At 32.2% G+C, this 26,599-nt stretch overlaps 1 protein-coding gene across 2 annotated transcripts in view; it reads right to left on the minus strand.

The window, feature by feature from the left end:
• Positions 1-91: 91 nt before the first annotated feature.
• Positions 92-26,599, minus strand: part of LOC114349467 (terminal nucleotidyltransferase 4B-like) — a 55,492-nt gene continuing 28,984 nt past the window's right edge. For both annotated transcript variants that reach the window (XM_028299848.2, XM_028299849.2), the window contains exons 4-5: positions 21,946-22,173; positions 92-16,864 (exon numbers count right to left, since the gene is read on the minus strand). In XM_028299848.2, the coding sequence (XP_028155649.1) occupies positions 16,658-16,864; positions 21,946-22,173 (435 nt within the window). In that variant the 3' untranslated portion in view covers positions 92-16,657. The remainder of the gene's footprint in view (positions 16,865-21,945; positions 22,174-26,599) is intronic.

Below are 26,599 nucleotides of genomic sequence, written 5' to 3' on the forward strand. Positions count from 1 at the left end.
AGACTTAAGAAGGTCGAGGCTGTTTCATGGGGCTGTAGCACCATTGGTGATGATGATGTATATGTTGTTGAGGAAAGAAATAAAACACATGTTTGCGCCAAAGATACAAAATATATATATTTTTTATTAATGTTCAATTGAATTTACAGTAAAATCTTGGCGCGTAATAAAGTTTCATCTTGATCGTAAACAATTTTTTTACATTTTTTTTATTCATTTGTACTTAAAAATGACTTATGTCTATATTATACAAATCATGTAAAACTTGAATAAGATATTTGACAATATAGACAACATCCTTAACAACTACAATAAATCTATAACATAAATACTTAAATCTATTAACAAATATACACAGTTGCAACAGAAAAATAAGTGAGTCGACAATTTTGTCCTGAGAATAAAAGTCTTTAACGGATAACCGACAACAACCGCATCAGATACTTAGATTTCAGCATCACTGTCACATGTTGGCAGTGATACTGCCACGCTGTGACGTTTGACGGCATTACTGTCACATATTAACAGTGATACAAGCAAACTACGACATTTGACAGCGTCACTGTCACATTTTAATGGTACCAGGGATTAAATTATGTTAAATTTACCTTTGAAACAACTTTGTTTAAAAAACAACTCTGAAAAATACATTTTTGATGTAAAATATCTTGCTTAGTCGTTGGTAATGTTTGAAGCTTTTCCAATGAAAGCCGGAAAAGTGGAAAATGTGACATTATTTTCCATGTTGACAGTGATACTTAAACACTGTGATGTCTGACAGCATTATTGTCACATATTGAAAGTGACAAGGGCCCACTGAGACATTTCAAAACGCCACTGTCACATTGTGATGGTACCAGGGATTAAAATGTGTTGAATTTGCTTTGGAATGCAGACCTCGCTTTGATTTTAGGGAAAGAAAAACTATGAAAAAGACATTTTTGATGTAAAATGTTTTGCTTAACACGATGGTAATGTTAGAGTTTTGAAGTTTTTCTAATGAAAGTCAAGAAGCAGGAAAACGTTACAGTACTTTCCATGTTGACACTATTGCTGACACATTGAGACGTTTGACAGCGGCACTGTCATATTTTGATGGTGTCAGGGATTAAAATATGTTGAATTTGCTTTTAAAACAACTTTTTAAAGGAAAACTTATATCTTGCTATGTAAAATTACACGTTGGTGATGTTATAGTTTTGAAGTTTGTACGGAATGAAAGCCGGAAAAGCGGGAAAATGTGACATTATTTTCCATGTTGACAGTGATACTGCCACACTGTAACGTTTGCCAGCATTATTGTCACATATTAGAAGTGATACTGACACACAGACACTTGACAGCGCCACTGTCACATTTTGATGGTATCAGGAATTTAAATATGTTGAATTTGCTTTTAAAACAACTTTGCTTTGGAATGCAGAACTTGCTTTGTTTTTAGGGAAAGAAAACTCTGAAAAATACATTTTGGATGTAAAATGCCTTACTTAACAAGTTGGTAACGTTAAGAGCTTTGAAGTTTTTCCAATGAAAGCCAGAAAATCGGAAAAGTTTGACATAATTTTCCATGTTGACAAGGAAATTGCCACAGTGTGACATTTGACAGCATTATTATCAAATTTTGACAGTGATACCACCGTGATACTGGCACACTGTGGCATTTGACAGCGCCACTCTCAATTTTGATGGTATCAGGGATTAAAATTTGTTAAATTTGTATTTAAAACAACTTTAGCGATAGAAAAACACGGAAAAATTAATTTTTTGATGTAAAATGTCTTGCTTAACACGTTGGTAATGTTACGAGTTTTCCAGTTTTTCCACTGAAAGTCGGAAAAGCGGGAACATGTGAAATTACTTTCCATGTTGATAGTGGTACTGGCACGCTGTGACATTTGACAGCGAAACTGTCACATTTTGATGGCATCAAGGATTAAGAAATGTTAAATTTTGAATTAGAATATGACGAAGTATTGTTTTAATCAAGAATAAGTGCTCAGATTGAAGAGGATTAGGTTTTTAACTTCGATCACTTCAGATAAATTAATTTTAGATAAAAGTCATGGTTGTTCTTGTCAAAATGAGATCTGATTAGGCTGTTGTCGATTTTTCGCCTTTGTAATTTGTTTCAACGCCGGAAATAGCAGCACAGAGCACTAGAATCTCGACGTTTAAAATATAAAAAATAATAAATATACACGTCATATTTGACGTAAGTGAACTGCTCACCAAACTGTATAATCAGACTTCCAAAACACTTCGTGTTATTGCTAATGTTAGTTTTTAATTTTAGAACCGGTTTAGACAAATTCACGGTAGCAGTCTATTTTAGTTTAAGGTGCATCACATGGTAACTCACTGGATGTTCAGTGACAACTTTGACTAGACATGAGTAACGTTAAAAGTAGGAGTGGGTCGAGAATTAGAGCAGCAAGAAATGTAAAGGAAAGAAGAAGAAAGACATTATCCAAGGAAAAGTAGAAGGCGAAGATCACGAGGTGAAATGAGAGGAGTAAAAATAGGTAAGAACAGTGTTAATAATTCCAGAGGACATTCAAGAAACCTGGCATAGAACAAAAAAGAAAGAGATATTCAAAATCAATGGGAAAATCCAAGTAGCTGGTTGTATACCATAATTAAAAATCATACAGAAATAAAAACTTCGTTTGTACAATGGTATAAAAAGTTTATTGAAAAACTATTAAAAAGTCATCCAAAAGGATTCGCAAAACGTTTTCGATCTAGATCAGATCATCTTCAGTGCCTAGAACGAAGTATTTCCACGTTAGAATGAATGCAAAAGGTTAAAATTATGACTAGTTAAAGAAAAATGTGGCAAAGAACATAAGTATTTGCCACATTTTTCTTTAACTAGTCGTAATTTTAACCTTTTGCATTCATTCTAAAGTGGAAATACTTCGTTCTACGCACTGAAGATGATCTGATCTAGATCGAAAACGTTTTGCGAATCCTTTTTGGATGACTTTTTAATAGTTTTTCAATAAACTTTTTATACCATTGTACAAACGAAGTTTTTACTTCTGTATGATTTTTAAAGAGATATTCATTAAAATGTATCAATACATCGAAAAATGACAGCGCGATAAGAAAAACAAGGATGTAACTGTCAAAAATGTCAAATAATATTGTTGATGATGACAGGGTGGGGCATATACAGTGGGAGAAAGTATATTGCTAAGAAGAGCTATTAGAAGGCGCCAAAAGAAATAATTAAATAATATAGGTCAAATTTCACAGAAGTAAAACAACAATAGTGATGATTGAACAATGAGCAATTCAAGCGGGGAGAGAGAAAATCAGAGGTAGACCACCTACACGATGAACAGACGTCAAAAGAATTGCTGATAATTGTTTGCAGGAGGAGGACTTTATTCAACTTTGCACGCAGAGGGCTAAATGATAATTAAATGTAGACAGGCGTAAAAAAGATGATTAGAATCAATAGTGCTGTCGCCAGGCGGTGGGGGTACAGCGGCCTCCTTTATTTAGATGGACTTACCCAAGTTTTTTTATGTATTTTGACCCGTAGAATACGAATTTTTTGGGTAACAATTGATCCGGATGTCGATAAGATTGTTATAAACAAAGAACTTGCAGAATCACATAACAGCGATTTTTCGCAAAACAAAACATTTTTTTGTATTTTTTGGGCCATTCTAAGCAAAAAATGTTCTTACAGGTTTTTTCCTAGGATGCATAGTTTTCGAGATAAACGCGGTTGAACATTCAAAAAATCGAAAATCGCAATTTTTGAACCCAAATAACTGCTGATTAAAAAATAAAATAGCGATTCTGCTTGCAGCATTTGAAAGTTCAAGTCAAATTATACCGATTTTGATTATTTGCATTGCTAAAAATTAATTTATTTATTGTTAAACAAAGCTATAAACACATAGTGCTTGAGTCATGTTTTCAATCCATCTCTCATTGAAAATCGAACGAGTAGGTACAAGTGCATCGCCTAGAAACAGGCAATTTCTACATAGCATGCATTAAAACGCATGCATTGGGCACGGGTCAATACGCTCAAACACTATTTGTTTATAGCCTTGTTTAACAATAAAAAAATTAATTTTTAGCAATGCAAATAATCAAAACAGGTATAATTTGACTTGAACTTTCAAATGCTGATATTTTATTTTTTTAATCAAAAGTTATTCGGGTTCAAACATTTCAATTTTTCGATTTTTTGAAAGTTCAACCGCGTTTATCTCGAAAACTATGCATCCTACGAAAAAACTTGTAAGAACATGTTTTGCTTAGAATGAATGACCCAAGAAATACAAAAAAATGTTTTGTTTTGCGAAAAATCTCTGTTATGTAATTCTGTAAGTTCTTTGTTTCTAACAATCTTATCGACATCAGGATCAACTGTTACCCAAAAAATTCGTGTTCTAAATTCAAAATACATAAAAAAGACTTGGGTAAGTCCATCTAAATAAGGGAGGCCGTTATACCCCCACCCCTGGCGACAGCACTATAATTGCTGTGAAACTAATTGAAACTACGAATGAAAGCCTTTTTTTAAAACTACTATACCTTTTACCAGGACAAAATTTTTTATTAAATTTTACTTGTAATTAATGGTATTAATGGAAATTCTTCCTTGTGGTTATGAATGAAAGCCTGTGGTAACAGAGGAAGAAGTAAAATGAGAAAATCATTACTAAAAATCTATGTAAACCTTAACTCTATAGGGAAAAAAGTTTACGTCTGCCAAAGAAATCTAATTAATAAGAACTGGTGGATATTGAATGTGGGTAGTAAGTTTAAGAGGGTGTAAAAAAGAAGAGCGAACGAAAGACATGGATATAGTTGAAAAGGGAAATGCAACATAAGGCAAAGAATATTCAGGACTTGCGTGATGTATGGAAAGATGCCAAAAAAAAAAGACATTTACAAAACAACATGACAGTTTCAAAACTGAATCACAGCTTGGAACCAAAAATACCATAATTGCTTAATTTAAAACATTTCTTTAAGCACTAAATATTTGAAGTGGCCAGCAAATAAGAAAATGATTATAATCCAAAAGAAGACGTATATAAGGAGTAAACTACCACATCTGTCAAAATATGTCACTATTATTAAATTATTCAATAAAAAGGAGTTTGTCTAAACGGTTTTTCACGATTTAATTTCTATATACACTTTGGCAACGAAAAAATAAAATAAATAAAAATCTTAAAAGTAACCCATTCGTCTCCCGTATTTCAAAAAAAAACAATGAACAAAAACAAACTATTTTCACTTAATTATCAATATATCACAATATTTTTCTCATTTTTACATAGTTATTAGTTCAGATGGTGAGGCTGCTCCTGTAAAAAAATGTTTCTGATTCGGTTTCTTTGTGAATTCCTGTTCAAAAATGTCATCTTTAAACAAATTTGAAGGGTGCCTGGCGAACGAAACTTTTTGGTCAGACATTGTTTAAAAAATTTTTTTCAATTGTAAAAATCACCTATTTGCTCCGGAAAATATATTTTTTTAAGTTTTTGGATCATTTAAAAAAGATCTCTCGTTATTTTTTTCTAAAATTGATAGTTTTTATTTAAGTTATAAGCGATTTGAAGTCTAAAAAATGCGAAAATAAATGAAAACGCATGTAAATTATTATTTTTAAAGTCGCTAAGTGACTAAATTGAGGTTTAAACATTCAATTTCAAGACTCTGAAGAGTAATTGGGGCTTGTTTCAATTTAGACCGTTGTTTTTTAGTTGTTACTTATGCGCGTCCATTCGATTTTCAAACTACTATGACGCGTCGCACTATATAGTGCGCCTTTGTCGCAATTATACATATTATACCTACTTACGCGAAAAATTTCTAACAAATACTTGACATTTGTTAAATTTTATTAACTTTTTGTTTAAAACGACCCCAAATAAAAAAATGTTTTCCAGAGCAAAAAAAGGTGGTTTTTGGAATTTGTTTAAAAAATTTCTGACCAAAAACTTCGCTCGGCACCCTTCCGATTTGTTTAAAGAGGACATTTTTGAACAGGAATTCGCAAAGAAACCGAATCAGAAACATTTTTCTACAGAAGCGGCCACACAACCTGGCCTATATGGCGATATTTACATTTAAAGGCCGATTTTATAAAAAAGATCAATTAAGATATACAACAGGGTTGCCATATTTCATTATAACAAACGGTGCAAGATATTGAGACGTTAATATTTGATTGTGAAACTAAGAGACAGTGTTGTAGTATCGTTAAAGGCTCTGTACCATTTGTTGTAATGAAGCATAGCAGTTGATATGACCGCTATATTCGCACAAGTAAATAGAGGCTAGACATTCTAAAAATTACTTCGAATATCAATAAATAAAAGTTGTTTATATTGTATATATAAAAGTAGAAATGATTATTATAGTGTCTGGGAAATAAACGTTTTAAAAATCAATATACATGAAAAGATTCAATATTATGGTTTTTTACTATAAAAATATTGTTACGTCATTCACAATTCCTGACGTCAGAATTTCACAGCGTTGCCAAAACATTAGATTAGTAAATAAATGCGTAAATTTATTTACTATTCTAATGTTTTGGCAACGCTGTGGGGTTTTGACATGAGAAATCTTGAATGACGTAAGAGTATTTTTGTAGTAAAGAACTTATAGATGTAGTAGAATGGTACTACATTATGTTTTGATAACCGATTACGTACTAAAATTACTTATAAAAGAAACCTTAGCATGAATTATAGTTGTTTACGGCGTAGAGTGATGCTTAGCTGATATATTAACACAAGTCGATAGGAGTTACGCTGGAAATTAATCTACAACTCTCAAAATGAGTATCTACAGCCGTAAACTAGCTGATGGGTGGCAGTACGAAAATTTTATGTTAAAACGTCTGTTCTATAAATTGCTGAACCACGGAAAATACGTTGCCAAAAAAGACCTTTTACATGCGAATATTTTTGTTATTTTTTGTTTAATTGGTCATATTTTACAAGACATACATTTTTCAGAATATTACGTAGAAATTTTAGGGGGAAATACATTATTAGAAATAAAAATAGAAGACGTACACTTTAAAACATTAGGGAATTATAGAACAACCGCTCAAACAAATAAAAAAAATAGAACAAATGCGACAAAAAACACTTTTGAGGAAAAAAGATAATAAAAAACTGATGAAAAAACTATCCCAAATATACATAAAAACATCGAAATTGTGAAGAGAAAAGAAGGAATGGAGACGTACAAAAATATGTTATCAGTTGAAACCAAAAAAAATTGAAAAAAAAATAAACAAAAACTAAAATAAAGAAAGATTTTTTTAGGAAAATCCTCAATATGTAAGAGCAGGGGTTCTGTTGATGATCTATGACACAGTTCTTTGAGAATTTTCTGTATGAGGCTAAAGAAATGTTTGGTGACACTATTTTTCGACCATCAATATAGAAGTCAAGTCAATATATTATATCACCAGTAAGAACGAATTACTACTAAAAAAGATTTTAAATGACTTTGACTATAGACATAGGCAGCGCCGAAAAATCTCTCCCAATTTACTAAAGCTAGTTTTTTCACAGTTGATTACCGTGATTGTGTAGAGAAACATACTGCAGTCTAGAACAGGTGGTACTGACAGCTTGTCAAAGTTGCTTACCTGTGGAGGTAATTAAATCCATTTACTAAGCTGAAAATCAGTACCCACATTCTAAATTGAATATAAATAAAAGTTATTATAGTCGGTTAGCTGTATGACGGGACAGAGCCGGTCGGTCGGACCCAATGAATATACAGGGTTATCCACTATATTTTGACCCCCTCTAAACTGCTTTATTTACAGAATTAGAAAAAAAATGTAAAATACAAAAGTTATTCGATTTTTTAACATATATATCGTACTAGTGACGTCATCCATCTGGGCGTAATGACGTAATCGACTATTTTTTAAATGAGAATAGAGGTCGTGTGCTAGCTCATTTGAAAGGTTATTCAATTTTCTATGCAGTAATATAAACATTAAGATCATTATTTATACAGGGTGTCCAAAATTTTTTTTTAATTATTAATTTAATTTAAAAAGTTTTTTTGGACACCCTGTATAAACAATCACGTTAATGTTTATATTACTGAATAGGGAATTGAATAACCTTTCAAATGAGCTAGCACACGACCTCTATTCTCATTGAAAAAAATAGTCTATTACGTCATCACGCCCAGATGATGACGTCACTAGTACAATATATATATGTCAAAAAATCATTTAAAAATTGAATAAGTTTTGTATTTTACATTTTTTTCTAATTCTGTAAATAAAGCAGTTTAGTGGGGGGTCAAAATACAGGGTGTAACAAAAATACAGGTCATAAATTTAACCACATATTCTGGGACCAAAAATAGTTCGATTGAACCTAACTTACCTTAGTACAAATGTGCACATAAAAAATGTTACAGCACTTTGAAGTTACAAAATGAAAATCGATTTTTTCCAATATATCGAAAACTATTGGAGATTTTTTATTGAAGATGAACATGTGGCATTCTTATGGTAGTAGTATCTTAAGAAAAAATTATAGTGGAATTTAGACAACCCATAAAAATTTTATGGGGGTTTTGTTCCTTTAATCCCCCCCAAACTTTTGTGTACGTTCCAATTTAATTATTATTGTAGTACCATTAGTTAAACACAATGTTTTAAAAATTTTTTTGCCTCTTAGTATTTTTTGAAAAGTCAGTTTTTATAGAGATATTTTGCATATTTGTCAAATCCACCACATATTTGTATATGGCTAAGTACGATTATGCAGACTTGATAATAATAGGAAAATTTATTTATGATTTACATTTTTAGGTATATTTTGAACCATATTAAAAAAGAAGCCACATCTCGATAAAAGGTGCCTTATCGAAAAAATACAAAGAACCAAAAGTTTTAAAAACACTGTGTTTAACTAATGGTATCGCAGTAATAGTTTAATTGGAACGTACACAACCATTTGGGGGGTTTAAAGGAACAAAACCCCCATAAAATCTTTATGTAAACATATTAGAAAAGAAGCCGCAACTCGATAAAAACTGCCTTGTCAAAAAAATTCTAAGAGCCAAAAAAGTTTTATAAATATTGAATTTAACTAATGGTATCACAATTTTAATTTAATTGGAACGTACACAAAAGTTTGGGGGGTTTAAGGGAACAAAACCCCCATAAAATTTTTATGGGGTGCACAAATTTAACTATAATTTTTCTTTAAAATATTAATGCCATAAAAATGCCACATGTCCATTTTCAATAAAAAATCTCTAATAGTTTTCGATATATTCGAAAAAATCGATTTTCATTTTTTAACTTCAAAGGGCTGTAACTTTTTTTATGTGCATATTTGTACTAAGGTAAGTTAGGTTCATTCGAACTATTTTTGGTCCCAGAATAGGTGATTTAATTTATGACCCGTACTTTTGTTACACCCTGTATAGTGAATAACCCTGTACATTCATTGGGACCGATCGACCGGCTCTGTCCCGTCGTACAACTGACCGACTATAATAACTTTTATTTATATTTGATTTAGAATGTGTGTACTGATTTTCAGCCTTAGTAAATGGATTTAATTACCTTCGTAGGAAAGCAACTTTGATACCCTCTCAGTAACCCCTGTTCTACGTTTCGCTTGACCGACCGCAGTATGTTTCTCTACACAATCACAGTAATCAACTGTGAAAAAACTAGCTTTAGTAAATTCAGAGAAATTTTTCAGTGCTGCCTCTTGGACTACTATGATGGTAAATCAACTGTGTGTGTGGCATCGATGATATTTTCCCCAAATGCTTCTTTATTGTTTCCTTTACATATACTTACCTCTGCGCATGATAAAAACTACTTTTCTGTATCTATGCATAACTGTATAATTTCCTATTTCTGCCCAGAACACAGTACACTTTCTTTCCTGAATGCGGATGACAATATGCACTTTTTTCCTGAATGCGGATGACAATATGCACTTTTTTCCTGAATGCGCATAACAAAGTGTACTTTCTTTCCTGAATGCACATGTCAAATTGCACTTTCTTTCCTGAATGCGCAGGACAATGTTCAGTTTCTCTGCGCACTGTGTGAAAATGTGCACTCACTAACTCTGCGCATCAAGATGTTCCCATTTCCGCAGTATATTTAAATGATACCCGTTACTTTGATGATAAATTAGACACCTACTAATACACGCTTAATTTTCACATTTCTGCGAATCATGTGCAATTTACTTATTTTTGCGCGTGCACTTTCCCATTCTTGCGCTTTACAACTTTACAATCTGCACTTTTCTATCTCTGCGAGTGACAATGTGCAAAGTGGCCTTGCGCAGTATCGATTTTCAATAACTTGAATGTACTTCATTGCTTGGATGATAATTAAGCACTCTTCCGTTTAAAACAAGCGTCATAAACAATTTTTGTTATATTTGAAGAGAAGTATCACTTTACACAAAAATCTCGACTTCCTTTTACTGTACATAACAAGATGTACTTTTCTATTTCTGCGCATATATGCTTTATTTTCTCATCTCTGCGCACAACAAAAGCCTCACTTTACCATCTTTGCGCAGCACAAATTTCACTTTTCCTAGCTCGGTGCATGATAAAATGCATTTTACTCTCTTTGCGCACGATAAAATGCACTTTTCTCTTTCTACTAATGATAAAATGCACTTTTCTCTCTCTACGCGTGACAAGGTCAGCACTTGCAACAAACATTACTGATTTTTGCTACATATTTAAATAATAAATGTGGAAGTCTTTGTTAGGATGACAGATGATATCTTCCTTTTAAAGGACGTCGCGAAAAAATGCTGGCGATTCTTCCTTTTTATGAGCATATACAGTCGGAAAAATGAAAGAATACCCATGAACGAACACATAAAATACGCTGTATTTTCCTGTCACCGTGTCACAAAGAAAATTGCCAAGAGCAAGTACATGTAATAATAATTATTACATGTACTTGCGCTGGCCAATTTTTTGTGTGACACGGTGATGGGAAAATACAGTGTTTTATAATATATGCTCGTTCATTGATATTCTTTCATTTTTCCTACTGTAACTTATTTTAATTGCTAAAAATTACAATCTTCCCATTAATGCAGAGACTAGATAATTCGGAAAAACAAATCAATTTGCCAACAAACGTTACTTTAGATATGAAATGCGTAGACGATCCCCTAGATGCAGAAATTGTGATAAAACTAATGGAAAATGTTATGTTTCATCAATAAAATACATGGACTGAAGCGTTTTACATGTCTGCTCAGATGGGGTCAGGGATAAGATCAACTACATAGATACTGGGGGTCGAAATGGGGCTAAAGTAGAAGGAGCAGACACTTATAACGTTCTTTTGCGAGACGGCAGCTTAGGTTTTGTTCGGTGGCGGGTCGTGAAAGAACGTTATAAGTGTCTGCTCCTTCTACTTTAGCCCCATTTCGACCCCCAGTATCTATGTAGTTGATCTTATCCCTCACCCCATCTGAGCAGACATGTCAAACGCATCAAATGGCGCCCAACGTGGGGCGCCATTTGAATCACCCAAGAGCAAAAATTCCGCTGAAACTAACGTAAAAATTCATAAGGTTTTATTCAGCTGTAGATGAAAATGAAGACATTCGAAGAAATTCGAACAAAAAGGGATTTTCACGCGTCAATCACTTCATGAAAATTAAAACGTTGTGATGTTGATCCTCTAGGAACTCATGAACAATGACAGACGTTCATATACTTTGAACTGGGGCGAAAAAACAGTGTTAGTTGTGTCCAATTAGTGCTAAACCAGAAAAATTGGAGAATACAACACATGGTCCAATGGTGTCTGGTTCTAGATGATTATTGCTCTAAAAATTTGAAAACCGAGATGTGATAGATGAATAAAAATAACTAGATTATAAAAAACTAACATTTTTGTTTGAGTAAGGAGAAAAGTAATGAAAAACTGTAAGTATTGGCTGTATGAGCTTTGCAACCCAAATTATCAAGTCTCTACTGTACACTAAAACCAAATAAAACTAACCTAACTTTTCAACAACATTAAACTAGTTGTACAAACTTTTTTATGTGTTTTTTTTTCGAAATTTTTGATCCCTTTTAAGTACCAGCCAATTGTTTGTCACGTGATATTTACAATTTACGGATATGCTCAATCATCTGCATACATTAGTATAGTACTACCAGCTATCTAAGAGACTCATTAATATTCAGCTCAGGGGTGCTATTCTTTGAGGTGTGGAATTATATAAACAAGGGATCTACCTGTTTTATGAAATGATCCCTTGTTTATGTAAACTCACACCTCCAACAATAGCATCCTGCTGAGCTGAATATTATTGAGTCTCTTATATAGCTAGTACTACTATATTATAAAATTATCGTGTTTTATGAATTTTTTAACTATTTTATAATGGCGAACTCATGTAAAACCGTCTAAGTTTTAGTAAAAACGAGTATAATCAATGTATATAGCAATAGCATTACCCAGATCGGCTATATCATTAAATATTCCGGAAGAATCTTCCAGAAGAAATTAAAAACAAGATACAATTATTGTCATCTTAATAGAGAAAAATTAATCTAAAAATATTTTTTTGTTTTAAATTTTTATATTTTTTTGGATTTTATTAAAATTGATGGCTATATATAGGAAGCGCGCTCAGTTTGCCCAACCGTTTAGAACTAGTAAAACTGCCAGTGCAATGTTAGATTCGCACCTAGTAATAATCACAAAATTACGCGTACCTATTTAAAGGAAAGCATGTAAGATCGGCAACACCGCGCTGTTATTTTTACGATTTCATAATTCCAAAATTCCGCAAAATTACGGAAAATTGGCAACACCGCTAGAATTGTTTACGCATAATTACGGAAAATTTATAAAGTCGGCAACACCGCGCTGGTACTTTTACGATTTCATAATCACAAAATTCCACACAATTACGGAAAAATGGTATAATTGGCAACACTGCTACAATTTTTTACGCATAATTACGGATAATTGTAAGTTCGGCAACGCAGCACCATCATTTTTACGGTTTCAAAACGGTACACGAACTGTTCGCCCTCAAATACACGTTCATCAAAGACATGATTACAGTATCTTTCGTATATAGATACAAATATAATAATAGTTTATACAAGTATTGGAAAATAATATGTACAAAATCTCGACCATCGTCGTGGCCGCAAAATCATATTTATAAAAAGATGCCACGGAACTTTAGCCAGATCCTCTATTTACTGCGAAATAGGTTTTACCATATTGCACCCTCTCGACAAAACCGATAAGTATACGATATTGTCTACTTTTAAAATATATGCCCTGCGTTTGCGACGAAAATTTGTACGTTAAAAACTTAATTTTATTCAAATTCATTCTTCAATCTGTGAGATCTACAAAAGTATGGAGGTTATATCCGGACAAACAAATATATACAACAAAAAACATTTCTTTGTTAGGTATCGTGGATCGTGTGTAGTAATTATTTAAGGTTTGTTCCAACCCGTCACAAAAACCGTTCTTGAACGGTTACGAGTATGCGCAGTAATGAAAAATGTGTTACTGCGCATAATTATTCGTTATTGCGCATGCGCGTAACGATTCAAGAACGGTTTAGTATCGAGTTGGAACAAACCTCTACAGTAATAACGACGTATTGGACGAGAAAACCTAGCTGTCATCTGTCAAATAATGATCAACATCTGAAAGAAAATTATCCCAACGACGATTACACACTGTTAAAATAGTTAATAAAGATAAAATTAAAGCTACCACGAATGAAATAAACTGTATCAATAAATTCGTGACCGATAATCCAATTGTCACCTGTCAAATAATGGCCAAAAAATTATTCTAACCATGACGGCACGGCGAACCGATAAAAGAGCGAATAACGAATAAATTAAAACTACCAAAAATTAAATACACTAGTTTGCGTTCGCGGGTACAAAAATAATATAAATAATATCGTTAATAGATAAATATACAAGGTATATTTACCTAGTATAATTTATTAATTAGTTATTAATATTATTAAAAGTAAATATACCTTGTATATTCATCTATTAACGGTATTATTTATATTAAGTGAGGTTAGAAATTGTCGGCGACAATTTGTCAACTGTACCCGCGAACGCACCTATGTCGCCGACAATTTCTAACCTCACTTAATATAAATAATACCGTTAATAGATAAATATACAAGGTATATTTACTTTTAATTAATATTAATAACTAATTATCTTGTATATTTATCTATTAACGATATTATTTATATCATTTTAAAGTGCGCATGCGTTTTGCTGCTAATTTGTCGCCGACAAAAAAAGACTCGCAAGGCCAAGGTAAAAAAAACAAAAAAAAATAAATCTGTGCTCAGGCTCAGCTGATAAATGTCAATTCAAAAAACGGTACTGTCACGGTTTTAAATGGAGATAACAAGTTTTTTTGGGTGGTTTTAAATTTTTATTATAAAATAGTTATTGTATATTAAAATGTTAGTGTTAGTGTGATTAGTTATGTCTCGAAAATATGGAAAATAAAAATAGTCAAAAAACTAACACTAATAATTCCGGTGATGGAATTTCCAAAAAATACAAATTTTACAAAAAACCTCATGTAAGAAAAACAGTGCCCGAAGTGAAACAAACGAAAACAAGCATAGCAAGATTATTAAAAGCAAATCCTTCCTTGAAATACGAAAATCATCAATCGAAAGATATACCAGTGGAAGGAAGGAATTCTTTTATTAAACTGTTACCTATTAGTACAGAAGCACTAAAGATGTCATTAATGCAATTTTCAAGAAATGGACCAACAATTAAATACGAGTATGTAAGTAATGCTACAGTGTTTTGCAGTAGTCCTGGTAATCCCATACTATCATCCACATTAATTATGGATGAAGTATTTGCAAACCCAACTCCGAGTTCACAATTCAATCTGCCAGCGACTAACCGAGACATTCCCAAAAAAACTTTGACTATCTATGACTTTGACGATTTATGACACTTCCTAAAATTTCTGCTAACCGTCGGGATGTGTGTTTTTAAGTTTGTATTGTCTATAAATTATTATCAAAACGACCCGGAACGAAACTAACAAGAAATATTTTACAGCATAATAGTAATCAATAGGTTTGTTCCAACTCGATACAAACCCGTTCTTGAAAGGTTACGAGTATGCGCAGTAACGAAAAATGTGTTACTGCGCATAATAATTCGTTATCGAGTTGGAACAAACCTAATAATAAGTACCGAGAGTGAGTAAGCTGAATAGCCTTTTTTAAAATAAAACTTGAATAAAATTGCGTTTGTTAAATTGATGCATTTATAACTGGATATTCCTGGATTATTAAACCAACTTTATAGACAAACTCGTCATAGAACATCAAGCTGTCATATGTCAAGTTGTAACATAACAATCAACTGTCAATCAGAAGGAGAGAACAAAAAATACTGACAATTATTTAATAGGGCTTTTCATTCAGTCATTTGTTTCAAGCTTCTGTCATATGTCATATAATCCGTGTATATTCATATTATACAGATTATACAACATATGACAGAAGCTCGAGACAAATGACAATCGATGAAAAGCCCTATACGAGTATTTTTGAAGAATAGGGCTTTTCATCGATTGTCATTTGTTTCGAGCTTCAGTCATGTGTCGTATAATATTAAGACATCTACGTCATACGTCTTTGGTTTGTATCATTCTCATATACCAATAACGTATGACGTAGATATATTAATATTATGTGACACATGGCAGGAGCTCGAAACAAATGACTGTGAATGAAAAGCCCTATACCTGTCCAATGTGTGGAACGACAGTTTAAAATTTCAGAAACTAGTTGAACTCTAGGTTTGTTTTTTTGTTGCGTTTAGGTTTTTGACAAAGTTTTTTCGGGTGATTTTTCGTGATTTAACAATCCAAAAAATTTTCCCCAAAAATGGTGACATATTCAGACTTATTCATCGGTATTTTTTTATATATTCAACAGTTAACATGTCGATTTTTTTAGTAATTTTTATTCTTTTTATTCCTATTATTTTTTTTGACGACATTCTAACTGTAGAGACAGCATAAAAATTAAATCAATTCCAACACCATTTTATGTATATCAAATCAATCACTTATATCGATTTCGAGTTACTGAAAAATTACAACACTATAAATATCAAAAAATTGAACACAATAAGATATAAGTAAACATTCAATATAATCATTTAGAAAATATTTGTTTGTCGGATACGAGAGTGAGGATAAAGTATCTGCTTCAATTACAACCGATAAAAAGCAGAACCATTGATTCAGCAGTTAAAAGTAAAAAAAGAGGTTATGTTAGGTTAGGTTAGATGCAAACGAAACATCTAAACAATGTCATGATAGTAAAAAATTAAGTACTGTCAAAATCAAACACTACTCAATGATTATAAACGATTAAGTACTCTTCACATTTACGTATATTATACTTTTACCGCTTTTTGATCTCTGTAAGATTCATTTTCGGACGAATCTTCGTCCAAACGCAGAGCATATAAAGAAAACAACCCATACGACAGACTCTTCCTTGCGCTAAAAACGATTCAACCGAAAAAAAGATTCATTCTACCCTATAGATACCCATAGTCGTTATTGCTTCATTGATTTTTTGCGTTTCATCGAATTGTTGTGGAAATTGCTATGATTGGAGAGGTGATTGTGTCCATTGACGGCGTGATTACTCTTGTACGCCTTGTTCCTACTAAACGATGAGACGCTTCTAGGCTTCATGGCGTTCTGGCGGGGTGGGGTGTAGTTGATGTTCGGTGAGTTATCCCTGGATGGTACGTCTGAACCCTGGAAGAAAGCCGAGATTATAAATATATGTCAATAGTAGTACATAAAAGTAATAAAGCACATAAAATCTACTAAAAGAATAAGAAGAAATAGTCTCTCTCCTATGATGTTGATTACGAATTTCGAGGGTGAATTTCGATCCGAGTGGTTAAAAAAAATGTTATAAACAATTTAATTGTTTATAAAACTCTTTCTCATAAACTAAAAAAGATAAAAAAAAATGTTTCAATTAAAATTTGTTCCTTGATAAAAAACGAAGAAAAAAACGTTTACTAAACTTAAATCCAACAATTACAACTCAAGATATTGTAAAATTAGTGCACACTGCAAATTGCAAAATAAGTGTTTTTCGAAGCTTTATTGATCGTAACTTCTGCGCTTGCAAATGAGCCTTAGAAGGTATCATTTTAAAGCTTAATTAATAGGCTTCCCAATAAAGTTTGTTAAATTACTACATCTTCATTTGTTTTAAAGTTATACCCGTTTGAAGTTATAATTTTCTTAAAAAAATTGTACATTAATTTGTTTATAAGGGTTTCAAGCCAATTTGAGCTATAAACATTTATACTTTAATTAACAATAATGATAGAAGAACTCAAAAGAAACATTTTGAGCTTACGCAAATGTTCGTAAGTTGATTTTTGGCCAAGATATCGATATTTTGGCTACGAATTTCGTCACTTACTTGACTGTGAGTCGATCTTGCGCCTCATAGCACGCCATTAAAATATCGATATATTGGCCAAAATTAAACTTACGAACATTTTCATAAGCTCAAATTGTTCCTTTTGGGTTCTTCTATCATTATTGTTAATTAAAGTATACATGTTTATAGCTCAAATTTGCTTGAAACACTTATAAACAAATTAATGTACAATTTTTTTAAGAAAATTATAACTTCAAATGGGTATAACTTTAAAACAAATGAAGATAAAGTAATTTAACTAACTTTGTTGGGAAGCCAATTAAGGGAAGGCTTTAAAATAAGACCTTTTAAGGCTCATTTACATGCGTATAAGCCGAGCTACGATCGATAGAGCTTCGAAAAATACTTATTTTGCAATTTGCAATTTGCATTGTGCACTAATTTTACAATATCTTGAGTTCTAATCGTTGGATTTAAGTTTAGTAAACGTTTTTTTCTTCGTTTTTTACTAAGGAACAAATTTTATTTGAAACATTTTTTTATCTCTTTTAGTTTATGAGCCAGAGCCTTATAAACAATTAAATTGTTTATAACAATTTTTTTGACCACTCGGATCGAAATCCGCCTTCGAGATTCGTAATCAGCATCCAAAAATCCATAAGAAACCGTCGAGTTTGTCCATCAGAATTGAAAAGGACACGGTGACCCCTCTGGCGCCTAGACTATCTAGTTATCCACTCTCACACAAAAGAACTAAACTATACGTGCAGTAAAATCAAAGAAGAACACGAGAAAGGCGTGAAAAATTTGAATAACAACGAAGATGGGCAGACAAAATATGCAGAAGAAAAAAGAGGAGATACGACAACGACCAATACTAAGAATGGAGGAAGATTTCAATCAGGGTGACACTAGAGGAGCATACAAATTCCTGAAACAACTCAGAGAGGGACATAAACAACGCACTAATCTTTTTAAAAATAGTGAAGGACAAATTATCAGTGACGACGCAGCAATAACAGGATGAAAAAACAATTACGAGGGTCTGCTAACAGAACAAGTACAAACAAACAGCCCGTGCTGTGCCTGATATCACGATAACAGAAGATCAGAAAAAGAATAATGAATTAGCATACCCACCCTCAAGACAGGAAGAAACAACTGCTTTGTTCGTAGACAGTCCATGACCCATGGCTGGTTTCTGACTAATTCGCATGAGCAGTTACATTTTCAAGCGCTTGAAAACGGAACTGCGCATGCGAATCAGTCAGAAACCAGTCATGGACTGTCTGCAGGAACAAAGCTAATGGATGACATTATACCACTGAAGAGTAACAAAGCTCCAGAGATTGACAATATACCAGCTGAAATTCTCAATATTGGAGGACACTTACTGATAGATAGATTCCAAAAACTAATAACCGAAGAAATTCCGCAGAAGAAAAGAAGAAATTCCAGGAGACTGGAAAAAAGCAATTATATGCCCAATCAACAAGAAGGGAGACAAACTCAGCTACAAAAACTATAGAATCATATCCTTACTATGTGTGAGTTATAAGGTGTTTACGTGGATCATAAACTGGAGATTAAGTCACTTCACAGAAGAAGAAATAGTAATGAAGTAAATATTAATAATCTACTAAAACATATCATGGAGCTAACATTCAAAGCGATCACAATCCAGTTATAGTAGATTTTAGACTAAAAATATTTCTGAAAGTTGAAAGGAAAAAGTGAAAAGAAAAATGAAATAAGTATCATGGTTGCGAAAGAAATAGAAACGATAGAGAACTTGGTCCAGTCAGATGTTGAAGTAATAGTTCAGAGAAATAAGGAAAAAAATATCCTGTTGGTGACACGACCCCCTCCAGGCCAAAACCAAATGTTTTGAGTAGTATGGACATCTATAATAATAACCTATATGTTACCTGCAGCCGATTTTGATGATATACATATATATAGTTTTAAACAAATGAAGATCAAAAAACGTTAAATTTTCGCTTTTTTCGTCTATAACCAAAAAGTTAAGCATTTTAAACAAATTTGAGAGTAAGAAACTCATAAATCGTATAGAAAACTTCAATATGGCGTTCGCTGAATATGTCTATGTATCCTTATTGGTTGCTTAGAAAATTGCAAAATAAATCATAAATTTTGAGTTTTTATAAATATTCATAACTTATGTAAAAATTAACTTAGAACGTTCTTATTACACGGAATGCTGAGACTTCTGGTGCTTAAATCATACCCTAAATTTCAAAGCAATTGGTCAAATAGTCTAAAAGGTATTTAATTTGTTTATCCCAAATTAATTTTTTTGCAACGCTATAAGTCAGAAAATGATGCAGTTACACTAATACTTTGGATAGTTTATGAAAGAAGAAGATTTATACTATTAATTTAATTAAAAAAAAATGACAAAAAATAATTCTAAATACTGCAAAATTATTTTGCAAAAATATGTGAATTAAAAAAGGGGGGGGCTAACTTCATCCCTAATTGTCCTAGGACAATTGTTTTTCTTTCTAAATGTGTATAAAAATTCAGTTTTTCCAAATATGAAAAAATAATTTTTCTACGGATAACGGTTAAAAAAATATTCTAATAATTGTTCTAATTATTCTAATGTTTATAAGTAAGCAAAAAATCGACGCGTTTTTGCAAAATAATTTTACACTGTTTAAAATTACTTTTTGTCATTTTTTTTTAATTAAGTCAATAGTATAAATGTTCTACTTCCATAAACTGTCAGAAGTCTTACTGTAACCTCATAATTTTCTGACTTGTGTTGCAAAAAAAAGAATTTGAAATAAACAAATTAAATAACTTTTAAACTATTTGACCAATTGTTTTGAAATTTAAAATTAAGCACCAGAAGTCTCAGCAATTCGTGTAATAAGAAGGTTCTAAGTTAATTTTTACATAGTTACGAATATTTATAAAAACTCAAAAACAGCGAACGCCATATTAAAATTTTTTAGACAATTTATGTTTCTTACTCTCAAATTTGTTTAGAATGCTTCACTTTTTAGTATCTAATAGACGAAAAAAGCGAAAATTTACCGTTTTTTATTTTCATTTGTTTATAACTATGTATATCATCAAAATCAGCTGCAGGAAACATAAAGGTTATTTATAGATGTCCACACTACTCAAAAGACATCGGGTTCAAGAAAAACAACAGAAAATAAGAATGGCTAACGCAAGAGATCATGTAGCTCATGTATGTAATACAAAAACATATAACAAACCCAATAGAATAAAAACGAATCAATAAAATCATTTAAAAAAGTGCAGAGATGTATTAAAGAAAACTAGATGTCAAAAAAATGTCTGGAAACTGAACGACACATTTAATGTCCATAAAAAAGTGAAAGAAATGACACGAAGACACATAAGAAATAATAATAATAAAATAATTATAGGTACAGAAGACAAACTGGAGACATGGAAAGAATACATTCACACACTTTTTGACGACTATAGACCTTTTTCCCCACCATCCAGAGATAATCGAATAAATGAAAAAAGTCTGGAAATAACCAAAAAAGAAGTTATTTATGTTGTAGAAGCTCAGAAAACAGCAAAAAAGAGAAAAAACAATGATAACTGACAATATATGACACTGTATTCATTATTAACTAGAAAAAATCAACTAGATATTACAAAATTGAAATTTCACTTACGGGGGACATCCAGAAAATAGGAATACAAGGGATGGGTAAAATATTGACTTTTTTCAGGTTTGGGATGGTAGCTTGTAGAGGGATTCCTAATTGTCAAAATAGCGCTCTTCGGTTCTTAACGAATTGTCACAGCAATATAACATGTCAAGGACTTGGTCTTCTATCGGGTCACTAGCCACTATGGATCTAAAGTCCAAGATCCTTCGGTTGTTAACGAATTGTCGTCGCAGCAATATAACATGTCAAGGAGTTCGTCTTCTATCGGGTTACTAGCCGCAGGTGACCTACGGATCCAAGGTAATGGGTTAAAATGGGTTGAGTTGTTTAAGAAACACAACGAAGAAAGAAATGGGAGAAGGTACTAAGTCGGAAAAGAGTTAAGAAAAGACATCATTTCATGTAATCATGTAGTTTCAGGGTGAAATTATGTCATGCTTTGGGTTTAGGATGTTGTAAACATCACGAACGTATTTTGTCAACTGCACAAGAATTTGTAAACCGTTTTAAAACAAAGAGTTTCTCAAGAAAAATAGTCCCATGAGATGAAAAATAGACAAAATAGAAATGGTGCACCCTCTAGCATTCAGCTCATTCAGGTTCTTGTTAATGTCGTTTTGGAGCAAGATTGTGACTCATCCATTCTATTTCCCAGACCTAGCACCTTGGGATTACCATATTGGAATGAGTAAGTAGTATATAAAATGAAATAATTAATGCTAGTAATAGAGAACATTTTATAAAGGGCTTACTTCTGAACTCGCAGCACTTTCTTCGGTACTCGATCCGGTTGAACCGACACTGGAAGACCGGGAAGACCTCAATCTGATGTTCTCTTCGAGCCGTTGCCTTTGCTGGATCACGTGGTCTTTCACCTTGATTATTCTCTGGAGGATGGAGTCACACACGAAGTTGTGTCCGTATGGCTTGTTGATTTCGATGAGAAGAGTCTGGTAAGCCCATTCGAACGCCCTCTTAACCTAAACATAAACAACAATGATAAATTTAAAATCTATTTGTTTACCTGTATATTGTGATATACTTCAGCCACTCTGTATAATTTTTAAAATTATTTTTAACGATTCAAATTTATAAATATCTAAGAATTCATTTTTAAATAAAAAAAAAAAGAATTAATATTCCAAGGGTTGTTAAATCCACTGATATAACGAATTAAGAAAAATGGTTTAAAAACGGTCAAATTAACCCCACCTAAAAGAAAAATAAGTTTAACAGGCAAAAAACATATACGGTCAACTTCCCCCCAGATGGGGTAAACTTGACCAAAGGCATTTTTTATTTTTTTTCTAAGTCATGATTATTTTCTTGTAATTATAATCTAAGCTACTGAAAGTAGACGCCTAAACACATAACATATTTGCATATACAAAAATGTAGCAAAATTTAAAATATGATTTTTATAGGATTAAAGTACAAAATCGGTCAAAGTCACCCCATTTTACGGTACCAAAAAAAAGTTGATTAATAGCAAGCTGAAAATTTGTTAATATCTTAACAGTGTCTAGTCGGACAAACTTTGATGAAGGGAAACAATGGAACAGGAGAAGTATTAATTGTGGAACAGGTTACAGGTTTCAAACGTCAGACTACGAAAAAGTCCCATGTATTTTGTCGGACAGAATTTCCGATTGATTTGTTATCCTTTCATTAAACTCTCATGCAAAAAATCAGATTGTTATTTATCACCAACATAATTCCTGTCATTTGAAATGTTCTACGTGCCGGACTTATTAAAACATCCAATATATTTGTCGGACAAACATTGTTTCATATATTATATAAAGTTTGATATTGAATAAACTTAAAAACAACCTGCTAGTTTTCACAATCATAAACTTGTCAGGATGACACGTTCCACAATTAAAATCACGTTCCACAATTAAAACTTCCCCTGTTGCAGTGTTCTAATACATCAAAGTTTGTCTGACTAGACACCGTTAAGCTATTAACAAGTTTCTTCTTCTTCAAATGCAAATCCACTAATGGATGTTGGCGATCACATTTTCCATTAACTCTCTGTTTCTTGCAATGTGTATCAGTGATTGTATGTCGGTAATCCCTGTCCATTGCCTTATGTTTCGGAGCCAGGACATTTTCTTGCATCCTATTCCTCTCTTGCCTTCAATTTTACCCTGGATTATAAGTTGAAGGAACTGGTATTTTTCGTTTCGAATGATGTGACCCAAATACGCCGTTTTTCTTTTCTTGATGTTTTCGAAAAGCTGACGTTCTTGGTTGATTCTTTTAAGGACATCCACATTTGTGACTTTCGCCGTCAAGTCAAAGTCAAAATTTTATTTACGCATATAGCATTTACAGAGTACGTAGGTATAAAACAACAATAATTATAAAAGTACAAAGGATAGTTATAAGTATAACCTATATAGTCTTACAAAGTTAAATCATTAGAATCAGGAATCAGTCCATGGTATCTTTAGGATACGGCGATAAAGCCACATTTCGAAGGCTTCTAATCTGTTTATATCCCTCGTTTTGAGTGTCCAGCCCTCTATGCCGTATAGCAGCACCGACCACACGTAGCATTTAGTAAACCTTAGTCTCAGTGTAAGGTCGAACTCTGAGCAGCTCAGTACCTTCCTGAATTTTACGAAAGCTTGTCGAGCTTGCTCAATGCGACATTTTACTTCCCTGTTCGATGCCCAGTCTTCAAAAAGCCACGTTCCTAGGTATTTGAATTTGCTCACTCTCTCAATGGACTTAGTATTCAGTGTTATGGTGGAGTTTTCAAATGCATCCAAGTTTCTGGAGATGGATCATGAATTTGGTGTTTTTGGTATTAATCTCTAATCCCATTCGCTTACTGTATTCTCCGATTATAGTGACAAGTTGTTGAAGCTGTTGAACAAGTTTACAGCTTGCTATTAATCAACTTTTTTTAGGTATGCAGGATCCAGGCCTATTACTAACACTAATAAATGTTTGAAAAGCTTAGTTCAAATATTTGAAAATCTTAATCTTTTAAATGAATCTGAAAAGTACAGTTGGTTAAACAGTGATGAGCGCGCTAAAAACCGGCAAAATAATGCAAAAGATGGAAAACATAATATGTAAGTTTTGAGATAAAAAGAGGCGAAACTAGTAGAGGTGGAAATTATCGATATAAACGTATAAATTAACATTACATTACATAGTTTCCCACCTTTAGATGTATCTGAGGAGTACTGAGCCTTGCTTTAAAAAAGTATTTTATTGCGAATATTTCAAACATATTTTAAACATTTTGGACATATTTGCATTAAATTTTTGATAATTCGGTCCTTAATCATTAAATACTGTCTTTCTCGACGATATAATGAGAATAAACAACAATAACCTACACTCCTTCAAAATGGGTAATTTTTGATGTCTCCAATTTCCTAAATTTCCTAAACCTGTTGCCTGATTTAAGTGATTTTTTTAATATGTTATAGACTTGTACTTTAACATTATCGCTGTAATCATATTGTTGCTCAGGTAAATTGCCATTGTATACCGGGTGTACCAGTCAAAATGTGTTTTTTTCTCAAAGTTCGTAACACCTTGTGGAATATTCTAGTATGTATTTATAAAATACTGAAATTAAAACCCAACTATATCCTCAGGTTTTCTTAACATTCTGTTTTTTTATTCATTCGCTTATTTGGATAATAAAAACGTTAGGTACTTTAACAACTAGCCATGTTTTTCATTAATACAGTGTGATTTTAAATAAGTATTGACAAACTTTAAGGGGTAATTCTGCATGATAAAATAATGACAGTTCGCTTTATAAACGTATGCCCGCAAATGCTTTGTTTCCGAGATAGGGGGTGTTGAAATTTTTCTTACAAACTGACGATTTATTTATTGCTCTAAAACCTATTGAGATATGCAAATGAAAATTGGTGGGTTTTAAGAGGTACACCTGGTTCCAAAAAAAACTGATACGACTCTTGACGCGTATTTTGTAGAAAATTGAGCAGTGTATTTTGAAGGATAAATACTTAATATTTACATACTGTCAATGTCACTGCCAAATCTTAAAATTTGTCAGATAGCTTATTCTGTTCCACGGTTATTAGACTTTATTATTAATCTTTATTATTAATACTTTCTCCGCAACTGAGGGTATCTTATCAACTATATTGTTTTTAAACAATAGATGATAAAATAAAAATATTGACAGTTCAAAAATGTGAACATTATTGCATTGTGTGTGGCCTAAGTTTGGGCTGAAAACTGAAATGTATTACATTTTTACAAAATTTTGGAATATGTTTAATTACGTAGACCAATTTTAACAGTTGTTTTCAATACAGATTTCAATCATCTACAAAAATAGTTTCTAATGTCTTTTGATGTCAAATAATTAGGGAAGCTGGAATTCAACAGTTAAGAATTTTACATTGAGTTAATGCAAAATTGTGACGCATGTCAAAATTCTCAATGTATTTTAATTGTATTCATTTTTTTTTCGAATCCTGAGAAAACTAATAAATATTTTTGAAAAATTTAAACTCAGAATGAAAGACTACATTATTACCGAGGACTGAAAGTCCCTGAAAACTTCTATATTATTTATTTTAATAAGTTACAGGGCTGAAAATAAAAAAAAGTGTGATATTTAATTTCAAATATTTCATTCAATAGAAACTGCTTGTTTATTCTAAGGGGCTTTCCGCCCTCGGTAATAATGTAATCTTTCATCCTGCGTTTAAATTTTTCTAAAATACTTATTAGTTTTTTCATGAATCAGTTGTTTGTTGTTTGTTTATTTTATTAATTGTCTGTCATAATCAATATAATGTCAGATCAATCAAATACACTGCTCAACATGATCAAATCTTACTAAGAGTCGTATCAGTTTTTTTAGGAACCGGCTGTACATAGTTATTGCGCATTTTTCGACATATAATTAAGAATTTTACATTCACCATTGGCACGTATACAGGTAATATTCCACAGGGTGTTGTGGACTTTAAAATAAATCACAGTTTGATTGGTACATCCGGTATACAATGACAATTTACCTGTCTCGCAACAATATTATTACAGCGATATTGTTAAAGAATAAGGCTATAACATATTAAAAAAATCACTTAAATCGGACAACAGGTTTAGGAAATTCGAGACATCAAAAATTACACATTTTTAAGGTGGTGCGTTAATTTTTTGGAGGAGTGTAGTTATAGTAGGGGAGGAAAGTATGCTAAATGTGCAGTCACTCAAGCGCTTTGGGGACCTATTGGGTTGTGAAGAGTAGGTTCTAAAACCAAAAAAAGTTTGTGAAGAGTAGGTTCTAAAACCAAAAAAAGTTAAGTAAAGATTTCCATTTTAGTGGGGACTTTCCATTTTTTAATTTAATTTTCCATTTCCAACAATCGTTTTTTCCGATTATAGCGCCAT

This window comes from Diabrotica virgifera, chromosome 6 (assembly GCF_917563875.1).
Source record: "Diabrotica virgifera virgifera chromosome 6, PGI_DIABVI_V3a".
Lineage (NCBI taxonomy): Eukaryota > Metazoa > Arthropoda > Insecta > Coleoptera > Chrysomelidae > Diabrotica > Diabrotica virgifera.